Source organism: Aureobasidium namibiae (assembly GCF_000721765.1).
Source record: "Aureobasidium namibiae CBS 147.97 unplaced genomic scaffold scaffold_9, whole genome shotgun sequence".
Lineage (NCBI taxonomy): Eukaryota > Fungi > Ascomycota > Dothideomycetes > Dothideales > Saccotheciaceae > Aureobasidium > Aureobasidium namibiae.
Genome location: NW_013581200.1, coordinates 89417 through 102938, shown reverse-complemented (window position 1 = coordinate 102938; position 13522 = coordinate 89417). Strand labels below are relative to the sequence as shown.

The following is a 13522-nucleotide window of genomic DNA, read 5'->3' as shown; positions in this document are numbered from 1 at the left end:
GGGTATCTATTGAGCTTGTTGGACCAACTCGGCAATCTTGCTCTCAATTGCCTTGCTGTCGAGACCTGGAGATAGAATATCAGTACTGGTGCATTGTACCCCACTTCTGAGCCAAACATACCCTTCAGACTTGCGCTCTTCTCCTTTCCAAAGTCTGGTTGACAACATCATCAGTGGTTGTTTCTCCGTAGGTTGTGTTGTAGGTATGCTGACCGTATCTTGCCCAGACTTTCGGCTCGACCTCCAGGGCTTCGCGGATCAGGATGGGAGTGTGAGGGTTGGCCTTCTTCATGGCAGGATATTGCTGGGTAAGGAACGAGCTGTTGTCGACTTGTCAGGATGCTGGTTGCGCATGGCGATCGAAGGTCGCAAAGAGGATGGCAAGTTACCGGACGGCGGCGCTGTGTTCCGAGGTTTGACAGTGGTGGAAGCGCAACTCCTTGAGCGCCTTGGAGAATGATTGTTTGAGCGACATGGTTGTGTGTGTGTGGAACAATTGATCAAGTCTCACTTTCGCGGACAGTTCAAGTGTCACTGTTGCTGACCATACGCCAAGGCTTTCGCGGAAACGGCAGACGCTCAAAGACAAACTCCGCTCTGGCTCCGCATTGCGGCATCGGGTCACTTGGAGATATCGCCGGAAAGCAAGCAGCAGCGACGCTCGTTCTTTCTCTCTCAAGCGCAACTTCCCTCACATCTCCACTCAGTCTCACACACCAACAAGACTGCAATCATGTCGTTCAGAGCCGGTCTCCGTTTCTTCAATGCCTTCCGCCAACAGGCCGCCAACACCGGCAAGCCCATCGCTCAGAGACGCGCATACTCGTCCGCAGCCGACACCAATGCCCAAATCCCTGGACCTCCTCAGTCTCGCCTGCAACAGCTCTGGTCCTCTCCCGTCGGCCCCAAGACTGTTCACTTCTGGGCTCCCATCATGAAGTGGGGTCTTGTCCTTGCCGGTGCTGCCGACTTCGCTCGTCCCGTCGAGTCGCTATCTCTTTCTCAGAACGGTGCTCTTATGGCTACTGGTCTGATCTGGACCCGTTGGTGCTTCGTCATTAAGCCCAGAAACCTTTTGTACGAGCACACGACTTGTCCTTGAATTCATATATGGTCAAATGCTGACTGTATCCATGTAGCCTTGCTTCCGTCAACTTCCTCCTCTTCTGCGTCGGCGCAACACAGGTCTCGCGTATCCTCCTCTGGCAACAAGCTCAAAAGGGCGATACCATCTCCGAGGAACTCAAGAAGGCTGGCAAGCAGGAGGGGAGAGAACTCGAGGCCATCGCTAAGGACCCCAAGGGTGCTTATGAGAACGCCAAGAAGGTTTGAACACCCTTCGCCGACTCTGCCTGCAATCCTTATCTAGCATTCCGCTCAACTTCTCCATGATACACATCTGTTGCGACACAAAACAGAGAATATGCCATAGACGGCAATCACATTACCCCTCACGGATTTGATCCGCTGGACCGATACAGAGACGGCAAGATAGATGAATAGTCTTGGTCTAATGCTACCTCATAACAAAAAAAACTGTATAACCTTGCTGCTTGGGAGAAAAAGTCATCAAGTCATCCGTTTGCTCCACGCAAAATTAGCCATGCGCCAAAGAACTCATGAAAATAACCTCAGCCTTTTTTACTTTGCGAGGTTAGTAGGAGCAGGAGCCGGAGGACCCTCAGGAGTGACATATGCCTGTTTCGAAAAATTAGCCATTGCACCAAAACACCTTTCGGACATCCGTTGCAACATACCTTGGTCATGCCACCATCGACAACAAAGTCGGTTCCGTTGACAAAGCTGCTCTCATCACTGGCCAAGAAGACGACAGCGTGTGCCTGCTCAATAGCCTCACCGAAACGTCCAGTAGGGAAGTGAATCTCACGGCGCTGGCGCTTGGCCTTGTCGTCACCCAGCCAGTCCTGCAGGAGGGGGGTGTTGAGGGGAGCAGGGCAAAGAGCGTTGAATCTGAAGCCTTCGCGTGCGTGCACAATGGCGAGCTCGCGAGTCATTGCGAGAACAGCACCCTTGCTGGCTGTGTACGCCAGCTGGGGTGTTGCTGCTCCGACCAGAGCGACGACGGAAGCAGTGTTGATGATGGAGCCCTTGGTCTTGTTGTGCTTGCGCAGCGCTTGCACTGCGTGCTTTGAGCCAAACCAGACACCCTTGACGTTGATGTTGTGAGTGAGATCCCAGATCTTCTCTGGTGTGTCGATAGCGTCTACAACCGTGTGAGTTTCAGGAGATATGATAGGGTCCTTGGTAACAACTGACCTGCGTCGTCGGCGTGCATGATACCAGCGTTGTTGAACATGACATCAAGACCGCCCCAAGGGTCTACCTTCTCAACAGTTGCAGCAACGTCGGCCTCCTTGCTGACATCGCAGATAGTAGTCTCGATTTTGCCGGCAGCGTTGGGGACAATCTCCTTGACCTTGGCAAGTGCCTTCTCGAGTGCGGGCTTCGAGATATCGCACATCAGAACAGAGGCACCCTCGCGGGCGAACAGAATTGAGGTCTCAAGACCAATACCACTGTTCATTTGTCAGCACAAGCTCTGTGTTTCCCAGGTGTTCTGCCAAGGGTGGAATGATAATGGTGGAAGAGTATCATGGTGGCAAGGTGTGCTTTTTTCTGACTGAAAGAATGCAGCAGGGGACTAGAACTGAGATAGAGTAGCACTTACCCAGCAGCACCAGTGATGACGGCGTTCTTGCCAGCGAGACGACCTCTACCTTCGGAGCTCATGGTTGCAGATGTTTCTTATCAAAAGTTATGTGAATAAAGCTTGGGGAGCTGTAGTTTCTAGTGAAGTCAGAATGAGTATTCTGCAACCTTGTAAGCTATACCATACCTTGTGAGAGCAGTAGAAGTGAGCAGTAGAAGAACAGGAGAGAGGATTGATGTTGAATGTATCAAGAAGAAATCTGGAGTTGACATGTGTTTCACCAACTGCCAAGGGATGACTCGCTATCGTTGCGGTCAGTGAGTCCGCTGGCCGGGCCGAAATCGGAAATGTTTTACGTGATAAGGGAGGTACTACCTACTCGTAAGCTTTGTCACATCAAGTCTTCCCTCACAAACAAGAACTGGGTATATGCCACGCCTGAGATACACTGAGCTTTCAAGTCTGATCGAAAACCACATACCAAGAGCGACGAGCTTGTGTCTGGTCTACGATCGTCTATCTCAGACAGGAATCATCATGAATGCCGCGGACTGTACATGTGACAAACTTTGACTTGTATCGACACGAAGGTAGGTGCTCTTTTTGTGGGGTCGATCAGCTTGGATATGATGTAACCTGAAGTGTATTCCAATGTCACAGTAGGGCATACAGCAAGAAACAACTGTTCTTGCAGTTGCACAAGGAAAGGGTTAGTTCCCATTCTCAGAAACACAGCACGTGAGATGATATGGATATCCAATCGGCGGGACAGGAGGAGTGAGCCGTGGAGAATCAGGGAAGGGATCGATCAGCAGCAGTGCAGGACGCCCCGCATTCGCTTATCTTCGGGGCAGCTCCATGTCGCGTATGCATCCAAGTTTGCGACTCGACAGAGATACCCATAATAAACACCTGTCCCCTCCTTGTCAACCACTGCCACATTCTCCATCTCTTGAATAATCAAGAGCCCAAGTCAATATGGCAATCACCGACGACCCTACAGCTCTCAAGCTCGAAGACCTACCCGAGCTCTTGAAGAATGACACGAGCGTCAAGCTTGCAGGATGCGACATTGACGGTATCCTGAGAGGCAAGCTGGTCTCCAAGAAGAAGTTCCTCTCGGTCGCATCTTCAGGCTTCGGCTTCTGCTCGGTCATCTTTGGCTGGGATATGCACGATCAGACCTACTTCAAGGAACTCAAAATCTCAAACAAGGAGAACGGATACAGAGATCTCACAGCCCAGATCGACCTCTCAAGTTACAGAAGGATACCTTGGGAGAACAATGTGCCTTTCTTCCTGGTCAGCTTCTATGAGCCCGAAGGACAATCCGTGTCGGCTTGTCCGAGAAGTGTCTTGGGAAGAGCCGTCGACAAGATCAAGGCCAAAGGCATGAGTGCCATGGCAGGAGGTGTGTGTACCAAGCATACATTGGAAACATGAGTCTGACTGCCATGATTACACAGCCGAGTACGAGTTCTACCAATTCAGAGCCCCTTCCGATCCTACCGCTCCCGAGCGCAACTCGTCCAGCACATCCAAGTTCCTGCAGGAGAACCCTCCGTCTGCTCTACCGTCCTTGACCGAGGGCATGTTCGGGTACAGTGTGACAAGGCCGGTACACAACCAAGACTACTACTACGGCATCTACGACGCCTGCGAGAAGTTCAGATGCAATATTGAGGGATGGCATACAGAGAGTGGTCCCGGTGTTTTCGAGGCTGCTCTTGAGTTTGGCGAGATCAGAGGCATGGCAGACCGCGCAGCCCTGTTCAAGTATGCTGAAGAGATTACACTTTTCTAAGCTCAACTAACATAATCGTAGGCTTACCGTCAAGTCAATCGCCAGCAAATTCGGCATCACGCCCTGCTTCATGGCCAAACCGCGCCAGAATCTGCCAGGAAACAGTGGTCACATGCATGTTTCGCTATGCGATCCGGATACCAAGCAGAACCTTTTCGCACGTAGCGAACCCGACCCCAACGCTCCTTACGAGGACATCAAACACCTTTCCGATCTAGGCCGCCACTTCCTCGCTGGTCTGATCGAGGGTCTGCCATATGTCATGCCCATCTTCGCACCCACAATCAACAGTTACAAGCGTCTGGTCGAAAACTTCTGGGCGCCTGTCACAGTCAGTTGGGGCTTGGAGCACCGCGCCGCCAGTATTCGTCTCATCGCTCCTCCTACCGCTTCTCCCAAATCAACTCGCTTCGAAGTTCGCGTGCCTGGCGCAGACACAAATCCATACCTTGTTTTGGCAACTATCCTCGCATTGGGATGGAGGGGTGTAGAGAAGAAGCTCGAGATTCCTATCCCCCCGTTAGGCAAGGGTGAGGATGTCGGTGGTACATCGGACAAGGGTGTCAGACTGGCCAAAAGCTTGAGAGAGGCTGTCGAGACGTTCAAGAGCAAGGACAGCATTGCGAGAGAAGTCTTTGGCGACGAGTTTGTGGAGCATTTCGCTGGAACCCGCGAACATGAACTTAGACTGTGGGACGAGGCAGTCACGGATTGGTAAGTCTTCTCTCATTCCAGCAAAGACACGACGCTGACAATCATTTGTGCTTAGGGAGTTCAAGCGCTACATTGAGACAGTGTAGAAGCAGTCAGTGCTTTGCGATGACATTCAACACTATGCATGACAACTTTACATGTCAGGTCTTGGCTCTGTGAAGCACGATTCCCATTCGCAGCTTTTGTTTGGTATGTTTCATGTCCTTCCCACACTTGTTTACCAGAAGGAAGACCACCCAATGCGGCAAACCACACCCAACGCAGCAACTCTTACCATCCCAACGCAGCAGACACAGAAAGAAGCACATTCCCAAAGCGACACAGCCCTACGCGCCTCGGGACCAACTGGAATCTGTCATATCTAGCCTCGCTCAACTGACATGGAGCGATATGATACCAGTATGCAATTTCTGGGAACGACGAAGTCTTTGTAGATGTCAGATGCAGAAATTTTGTTGTGGATAGAAGACTTTCTTCTCATCTCTATACACAGCAGTGTTATCTACGCACGCTTCAGCAGCAGCAGAGAGACATCCAGACCCTTAAGTTTGTCGACAGAGATCTTGTCGCCATGACCAGCCCAACAAGCGTCACCCCAGAGACTTTCTAGAGTCCCTGCAACTTTTACCTCTCCAGGTAACGAGACGGTAACGTTAGACCTCGTGTCGCCATAGTCAAGATTGACAACAGACACCAAAACCTCATCGTCCCCAACCCAAGCCGCAGCATCCACATTTCCAGCACCACTGACCTTCAGCCCTTGCACCAACTTTTCGCCAATTAAAAACCCCGCCACTGGTTCCTTCGTCAGCACAGTGGCCAACTTGTTCGTCACGTTGAGGATATCATCCTTTGTGGGGAAATCCCACATCACGATGCCTTTGGCCGCATGATTGATACTCAACATGTTCATCACCACTTCTTCAGCAGCAGTGGGATATCTAGTCCAAAACGTTTCATTGCCGAATGCTTGAGGAGCCGCCCAGTGGATCTTTTGCCATCCCAGCAAAGAGTCTTTGGAAGCGTATTCGTCTAGCCGGGTGGAGATGTCGGCAAAACTGCCTTCGCAGTCGTCGCAGCCACAGCAGCCGTATGTTGCATTGCAGGGTGTATTGTACACAGTGGACCAAGAAGCGTTTGTGCTGATGGGGTAGACGTCTTCAAGAACGATTTCAGCACCCGCCGCGTAGTCTGCGTAATAGAAATCCCGGCAGTTGAGTGCCAGAGACACTGGATGATAAGCATCGATGCCTTTGATAGTGTCATAGGCAATCTTTGTCGAGTTTGTCGGCACGGACTTTCCATCAGGCTCATCGGCTGTGTACCAGAGTAAAATCGAAGGATGGTTTTGCAAACGCTGCACTTGCTCCACCATAGTAGTCAGATTTGTGTAATCCCAACGTACGTCGTACATAAAGTACAGCCCTAGCTCAGCAGCGCGATCGAGGTAAGGTTGGAATTCATCCCAGGGGAAGGGAGTATTGCCTAAATCGCCAGTGGGGACAATGTGAATCACATTGTACCCCATTGATGCAAAGTCGTCCAAGGTGGAGATGTTGGCGTTCCAGTATAAGCTCCATTGGACGTAGTAGGTGTAGGGAAACAAAGAAGTCCATTGTTTTGCTAAGCCTTTACGGACTGAGAGGCCACCGTACAGGTTGTCGAGGCGCGTCACGGTGCCGTTGTCGTTTCGAAGGGGCAGTTTCGTGAGCCGGGTTGTGGCGGTGAAGGTGGAGCTCATGTGGCCTGCAAGAGTACCGACAATAGTGATGTTATGGGGTTCGCGCGAAACGGCAAGAGAGGAAACATCGAAGGGAATCTCATTGTCCATGGATCCGAGGGCGATGGACGTTTTGTTCAAGCATAGCGATTGGTTTCCAGCTTTGATCTCGAGCATAATTTCTGAGCTGTGGCTTGATGGTATAGAAGTGTTGCTGTCAGGTAGAGCATGTCCGCGGTACCAGTTCATTGGTGCGTCAACGATGAACGATGAGACAGTGTCGTCTTCTAGATACAAGTTCGTTCTAGGCTTGATTTTGAAGTCAATCAAAGGGGTTTCAGACTTGGCTGGTTCTTCAAACCAGCCTCCTGGGTTGAAGGAAGCATTGCTATGCCTATCAGCAAACCTGTCACGACACCACAACGGACTCGGAGCGCATACGTGTCTCTGTAAGCTTTTCCACACCATATATCCACACCAGGTGGATTGTTGAATTGGCCGTCCACCAAAGATAGTACCAAAGTCAATGCAGAAGCAAGTCTCGAGAACATGTTTTCGGACCTCTTGACAAATAATGAATACTCGAGGAACGACTGAGCGCAGACTTGTAAGGAGAACACAACTTAGCTTTTACAGCAGGCCTGCTTGACGAGAGGCATCTTATCAAATGTAATTAGCCTGCATTGTCACTGTGACTCCGCATGAGGCTCGTTGAAGATCACTGGAGTAAGGTTGCAATGGAACTTGATGTCGCATTGATCTTCCCGTGGACAACTCGAGCTTAGCAACTCCAGAGTTTACGATAAGCCGTACTGGCATGAGTACGAATTGATAAGTCTCTGCGACGTGAAGACATGGAGAGAGGAAAGATGGTAAATGTTCAACTGCTCCCCGCGGTGATTTTTCCCGAATTGCCGACGGGAGAAGAAGGTTGACAGACTTCATGCTGGCCTATCTCGACGCAGATCAATCTTCATATACGACCAAGCGACGACACGGTGACAATGTAGCAGGAAGATTCCAGTCTGTTACGTAGCTTACATTGCCAATGCTACTGTGCCTGACTTGATTGACATTGCGGGATACGAGGTTTCTGTCAAGATTCAACATCTTAGCTTCAGAAAGATAAGCAGCTTCATCGAATGAAGCAGATTGTCTCCGAAGGAAACACGTGAACCTCATGGCCGTTCAAAATAACTTCAAGACCGCACATCATGACGTTCGCTTGAGCCCGATTATGTCGTTTGTTGATATGGGAACGATATCTCGTCATTGTGGGCGGTGTACTCGACGTGCTATATAGATGCAGAAAGTTCTTGAGATGTTGAGGTTGTCCATTGAAAGCCGGGAACATGAGGGCATCTCAGCGGACAATGCTACCGGGTTCGAAAGAACGGTGCCTTTTGATAGCAAGGTGTGCGGCTGGTCGAGCGTTTCGGAGCAAGAAGAACCGACGCATGTGAAATCAAATGGCTGACAGCAACAGCACGTTCCACGTCTCCCCACAATCAACCATGAACGAAGGCAGGAAGGAGATCAACAGACTGCCTACATGAGCAAACACACAGTGCTTCAACACAGTTGTTTGCGTATGCTGAAGCCTAGAGGTTTGACGAGAAGAAGTACTCGGTATGTATGTAGTTGTTCAGCTCATGTCGCATGCACCTGTGGATACGGTTGGACGTGGCATTCACGAGGGCAAAGGCTTGGCCGCATCACCGCATTGCTTGGAGTCAGGTAGTCGCCGACCGACTTTCCAAGAGCGCATGCAATCTCCTCTTCCGTAAGGCGCAGACTCATTCTCATATCACTATACGGAAGCCCGTCATCACATTCACTGCCATCTCTTGGTCGTGTCGACGTAGCCCAATAATTAATACCGTGCCTGCCGACCGCAACTTCCACTCTTTGCTTTCTGCCACGCGAGAGCAAGCTTGGCCGTCATGGACCCGTCGCCGATGCAGTCGCCCATGATGGCACCTTCACAGAACAATGTAGACGGAGCAACGTCAGAGATTCCTTCGCAGTCGCTAGCATTTGGCGGGAGCTCCTACAACACGGCCGACAAGCCCCGCCCCTTGCCCATTCGCTTCCACAGCTCCGATGACAACAACCCCGCTCGAAGGACGTCCGTCCAGTTCATGCCCAACGTCCGAGTCGCTGGCGGTCCAGCCACAGAGACCAGCCGCAGCCGCAGTCGTAGGCCAATACCCATCAAGGAGACGTCGGCCAACAGCGGCAGGCGACTCAGCAGCCCTCCTCCACCTACGTGAGCAGCCCATACTACCACCCACAGACTCCTTCCTCTACATGGCCCTTACTAAAACAATCTCTAATAGTCAGTTCAAGCCTCGTGTCTCGTTTGACACTTTCGACAATCGCGACGCTTCGGATTTCTCCCTGACTCTGAGTCGCAAGCATCGCGAATATGAGTACACCAAACGCTCGCGTACCTTCCTCTGCGGCACCGATGTGAACGACTACTCGGATACTGCTCTGGAATGGCTGGTTGACGAACTTGTCGATGACGGCGATGAAGTCGTCTGTCTGAGGGTCGTTGAGAAGGACAGCAAAGAGGCAGCCAAATGGGCCGGTGGCGGAAGCGACAGAGGAGGCAGAGAGCGCAGCTATCGTAAAGAGGCGAATCGCATGCTCGAACGCATCGAGGAGAAGAACACCGAAGACAAGGCCATCAACATCATCCTCGAGTTTTCCATCGGCAAGATCCAAGATACGATCCAGCGCATGGTATGTTTGTTGCCGAGTATATACCATACGCTGTCGTAAGCTGACAACCCCCCAGATCAGAATCTACGAGCCCGCAATACTAGTCGTCGGTACACGAGGTCGATCTCTGGGTGGCTTCCAAGGCTTACTACCCGGTTCCGTATCAAAGTACTGTCTCCAACACTCGCCCGTCCCCGTCATCGTCGTCCGCCCATCCTCCAAGCGCGACAAGAAAAAGCGACAGAGACTCGAGGATCCCACCCGCCGCGGCTACCGCGACATCCTCGACAAGAGCGACAACACCGCCGCCAACGGCGCAGGCTACACTCTAGATCCCCTGCATCGCCTGAGCATCATGCCCGGCGACGGCCTGGGCGCCCTCCCCGAACTAGAAACACGAGATGCAGAGGAAGAAGCCCGCATGGTCGCCGAAGCCATCGGTTATCGCCCGGATCAAATCGCACCGGACGGAGAGCCCCTTAGTCGCGTGACCTCCGCCCGTTCAGACGTCAGTCGCCGCAGCGGCCGCAGTGGCCGTAGTGGAAGTTTCGGCAGCAATCGCAGCGAAAGCCCAGAAACTCTGCGTTCTCCTTCGCGCGGTCTGCTGCAATCACCCCAATTACGCGCCGTCGCCGACCCTGGGGCCGAAACCTCTGAATTCGACGATTCGGACGACGAGCGTGATAACTCTGCTGCAGCACCCCACTCTGCCTACTACGAAGCACAGGAACGCGCATTGATGGAGGCCAGGGAACGCGCGCTCAAAGCCGAAGAAGAGGAAAGAGAAAGGGAGAGACAGACCAAGGAGAAAAAGGAAAATAGATCTGGCCAAGGTGGTGGTGGAGTGCTGGATCTGCTGGATCAGTTGGGAGGAGGCAGTGATGAGCCCAAGGGCTCAGCGAGGGGTAGGAAGAGCAGGTATCCTATTCCTTGAGTGGAATGAGGAGCAGTCATGGCAAGCAGAGCTGTTAGCGGTACTTTCCTTCATACCACCATTCGCTGTGGATATCTTAATTCTCTTCTCCATTCTTTACATCATCTTGCTCTCCCAAGTGCAGGGACGAAGTGACTTTGAGTTAATCTTCGTACACTCAAGAGATATTCCGATACGATCTCTGCCACGTAGCTAGCTAGCTTTTTCATCTGTAAACATGGTTTCAAATAAAGTATGATATGGATTTAATGGGGAAAACAAACACGAGAATAGAATTCGAATATATGTTTCTGGCAAAAAGACACTTCAATCGAAAAGAAAGAAAAAACGCGATCATAGTTGGAAAAAAAAAGAACGCCCATAAATGCTCCTCGACTCGCTCCCAACACTCTCACTCCAATGCAAAAGAAAGGCTAAACCACACGCTCAGAAGAAGTACAAAATCATATGCTTCTACCCAGTTTTCCCCTTCCCTCAAATCTTCCTACTCAAATCCATCGTTTTTAGGATCCGGTCGCTCTTCAAGCGTGGGACTACTTGGCGCCAACACACCCAATGGATCCAAAGCCTGTGGTGCAGCAGCAGAAGAAGCATCAGTTGCAACAGCAGAACTGAAACTTCTAGCATGACTGCGTTGGCCACTGGATGGTTGTTCTTGAATGGCTTCCACATCTGCCGACTCTTCTACTTTCGACTCATCGGCATCGGCAGTCGCAGGCCTGCTTTCCGTAACTGCTTGCTTGAGATCCACGAGGAAAGCTTGCATATGCTCGAAGGATGAGAGAGTGCCTTGAGTTATAGAGACAGTGGCAGAGGGAGAAACAGCATTGTAGATCTGCATAGCCAACGCAAGATTCTGCTCACTCTGCCTCTGCTTTTGCAATTTCAACCACGCTTCTGCGGCTAGGATGTGGTAGAATGCCGCTTTTCGTTGTCGGGAGCCTGATTGCAGGGCTCCGTGGCCGCGACGAGACGAATAGCAGGATGCAATGCGTTCGAGTAACAGTGCGTGCCCTGTGGCTCCCACTAATCTGTCTTCGAGGATGCGCGTTGCCCAGCGCGCAGAGTCGTCTAGAGCCGAGCCCCCACGTAATTGCAACAGTTCTGTGCCGATGATCAAAGTGCGTAAAGCAGAGTAGGGTGCTGAGCAACGCGTGAGGTAGGAGTAATACGCCGTTTCCAGCAATTGATCGAGCGAGTCAACACGGACGCGTGAGGACACGACGGGTGCAGCCAGTAAAGCCGTAAGCGCAGCCATTTCATTAGCGCCCGCGTAGTGTTTCCACGCCTTGTCGTTTTTGTAGTCTGTACAGAGGAGATCATAAGTACTCTGCGCAAGCTTAAAGTCGCGCAGCATGAATGCATAATCAGCGAGTTTGCGCAATACGGCTTCTGGGGTGTCGGGTTTGTAGAAGCCTTGGAGGGCGTCGTAGTTGCTGTTGGAGCCGCCGATACCAGTCGAGGAGCCCCGCGAGGAGAAACCAAAGGTGAAGCGTTTGGATACCAGGCCGAGTTTTCCAGCGATGCCTCGTCGTCGTGATGCTACTTCGTTGTTCCATAATGCGGATAGGCGTTCCATGCCTGGCACTACTGATTGAGTGACCATTTCACGAACAAAAGCACGGATTGCGGCGGCATCGGATTCGAATATGTATGGTGTAGGGTCGTCGTCAACCTCGGAGCTTTCTGTTTGGACGTTAGATGATGGAAGCTGGGAATCAGAAGGGTAGAATTCACCTCTATTGGCTATCTCGCCCAACTCCTCCCCGGCAGAAAGCCACTCGCAAGTGGGTAATCGCATGCTGTCGTCGTCTGAAGGAAGGCACTCGTTACTTCGTAAACGCAGCAAGTGGCAGTGTAAACCAAAATGACGCTTCATCTGTTCATACAAGGCGGTGGACTTTGTAATGTCGTCGTGGTCTTCGTCATGAATGAGGACATAATATCGTAGAAACTCGTTGTTAACCCATGGCGGTGGTTTATGCTGGCCGGTGTTGGAACTGGTATAAAGAGTGCGGAGTTCGTCTATGGGGGCTGGATTGCGAGAGCTGATTGCTATTACAAGGGCGACTGGATGAGAGAAGGTTTCGTGTGGTGTTACGGGGATTCCGGAGAGAAGCCTGCGGAGGTAAAGGGTATAAAATGGGGTGAGTTGTGATGGATGTCGTTTTGTTTCGGGAGCAGAGAAATAGTCTTGGGCAGTTGGCTGATCCTGGGCATGTTGGAGGTGGCGGGCGACGAGTTCATCAATCTGTTCGACGTCTCCTCCGGTACGTAAGCGCGCAGGACGGTATTCGGGCAGGTCGGATGGGCTAGCATCCAATCTCGGGGGCTCAAGGCCGTCGGAAACGCCAGTGAATCTGATTCCAAAGTCGTCCCATGGTCTGCTGGCACCAGTGCTATCTCTGACAACGACCCTCCCTCCTACAGTTTCTCCGAAGGGGCGCAGCAATTCGAGGAGACCGCCGTGTATGCCCTTGTGGCGCAACAACTCTTGACAATCATCGGATGCGAGGACGGAGACGCGAGGAGCAAAGGCGCGCAAGACCAGCTGTCGAGCCTCGTCGGGTTGAGCGGCGGTAGTGGGCGAATTCAGGGCATTAGCCAGTCTTATGGCAGGTGGAGAGAAGACGGAGGCATTGACGACTCCGGCAGGTGGTGTCGAGGTTCCAGATGCGGTGGGCGAATGTTGCGCGGATGATGTGGATGCAAACAAGCTGGCGACGGAAGCATTTGAGCGGCGATATGGTAAGGATAGTCTAGGTAGTGCTCGATGGGTGGCCGAGTGGGGAGTGTGGGTGGCCGACTCGGAGTCGCTTTGGAGCGGTGACTGCAAGGCCGCGTCGGTGGGGGTGGACGTCATGAGTCGCTGGCAGTCGGACAGGGACTTTGTGACTCTAGACTCGGCGAGTGCATAGAAGTGGATAGGCAAATGGTAGTTATGATGGTGTT

The 13522-nt window shown here is 51.9% G+C and overlaps 7 protein-coding genes across 7 annotated transcripts; 3 read left to right on the top strand and 4 right to left on the bottom strand.

Annotated features, from left to right (window-relative positions):
• Window positions 1-6: 6 nt before the first annotated feature.
• On the bottom strand, window positions 7-475 carry M436DRAFT_47452 (NADH dehydrogenase, alpha subcomplex, subunit 2; the record flags this gene model as incomplete). Its single annotated transcript, XM_013571590.1, has 4 exons — window positions 7-65; window positions 122-154; window positions 214-320; window positions 390-475. 4 exons carry the CDS (start codon window positions 473-475, stop codon window positions 7-9), a joined length of 285 nt encoding a protein of 94 aa, XP_013427044.1.
• A 258-nt stretch (window positions 476-733) lies between these two features.
• Window positions 734-1332, top strand: M436DRAFT_47138 (UPF0041-domain-containing protein; the record flags this gene model as incomplete). The annotated part of the gene is made up of 2 exons (XM_013571527.1): window positions 734-1077; window positions 1140-1332. The coding sequence occupies 2 exons, from the start codon at window positions 734-736 to the stop codon at window positions 1330-1332; spliced, it is 537 nt and encodes a 178-aa protein (XP_013426981.1).
• Window positions 1333-1641: 309 nt separating this feature from the next.
• Window positions 1642-2751, bottom strand: M436DRAFT_63950 (short-chain dehydrogenase/reductase family protein; the record flags this gene model as incomplete). The annotated part of the gene is made up of 4 exons (XM_013571669.1): window positions 1642-1698; window positions 1758-2224; window positions 2278-2537; window positions 2690-2751. The coding sequence occupies 4 exons, from the start codon at window positions 2749-2751 to the stop codon at window positions 1642-1644; spliced, it is 846 nt and encodes a 281-aa protein (XP_013427123.1).
• Window positions 2752-3649: 898 nt separating this feature from the next.
• Window positions 3650-5275, top strand: M436DRAFT_82046 (glutamine synthetase/guanido kinase; the record flags this gene model as incomplete). The annotated part of the gene is made up of 4 exons (XM_013571747.1): window positions 3650-4082; window positions 4138-4447; window positions 4497-5189; window positions 5245-5275. The coding sequence occupies 4 exons, from the start codon at window positions 3650-3652 to the stop codon at window positions 5273-5275; spliced, it is 1467 nt and encodes a 488-aa protein (XP_013427201.1).
• A 416-nt stretch (window positions 5276-5691) lies between these two features.
• M436DRAFT_82045 (uncharacterized protein) lies at window positions 5692-7460 on the bottom strand (the record flags this gene model as incomplete). The annotated part of the gene is made up of 2 exons (XM_013571746.1): window positions 5692-7297; window positions 7351-7460. 2 exons carry the CDS (start codon window positions 7458-7460, stop codon window positions 5692-5694), a joined length of 1716 nt encoding a protein of 571 aa, XP_013427200.1.
• Window positions 7461-9050: 1590 nt separating this feature from the next.
• Window positions 9051-9931, top strand: M436DRAFT_47278 (adenine nucleotide alpha hydrolases-like protein; the record flags this gene model as incomplete). The annotated part of the gene is made up of 3 exons (XM_013571558.1): window positions 9051-9178; window positions 9249-9657; window positions 9713-9931. Coding segments are annotated over 3 exons (756 nt in total), but the record flags the coding sequence as incomplete, so codon positions are not given.
• Window positions 9932-11054: 1123 nt separating this feature from the next.
• On the bottom strand, window positions 11055-13433 carry M436DRAFT_47339 (uncharacterized protein; the record flags this gene model as incomplete). Its single annotated transcript, XM_013571572.1, has 2 exons — window positions 11055-12256; window positions 12308-13433. 2 exons carry the CDS (start codon window positions 13431-13433, stop codon window positions 11055-11057), a joined length of 2328 nt encoding a protein of 775 aa, XP_013427026.1.
• Between the last annotated feature and the right edge of the window lie 89 nt (window positions 13434-13522).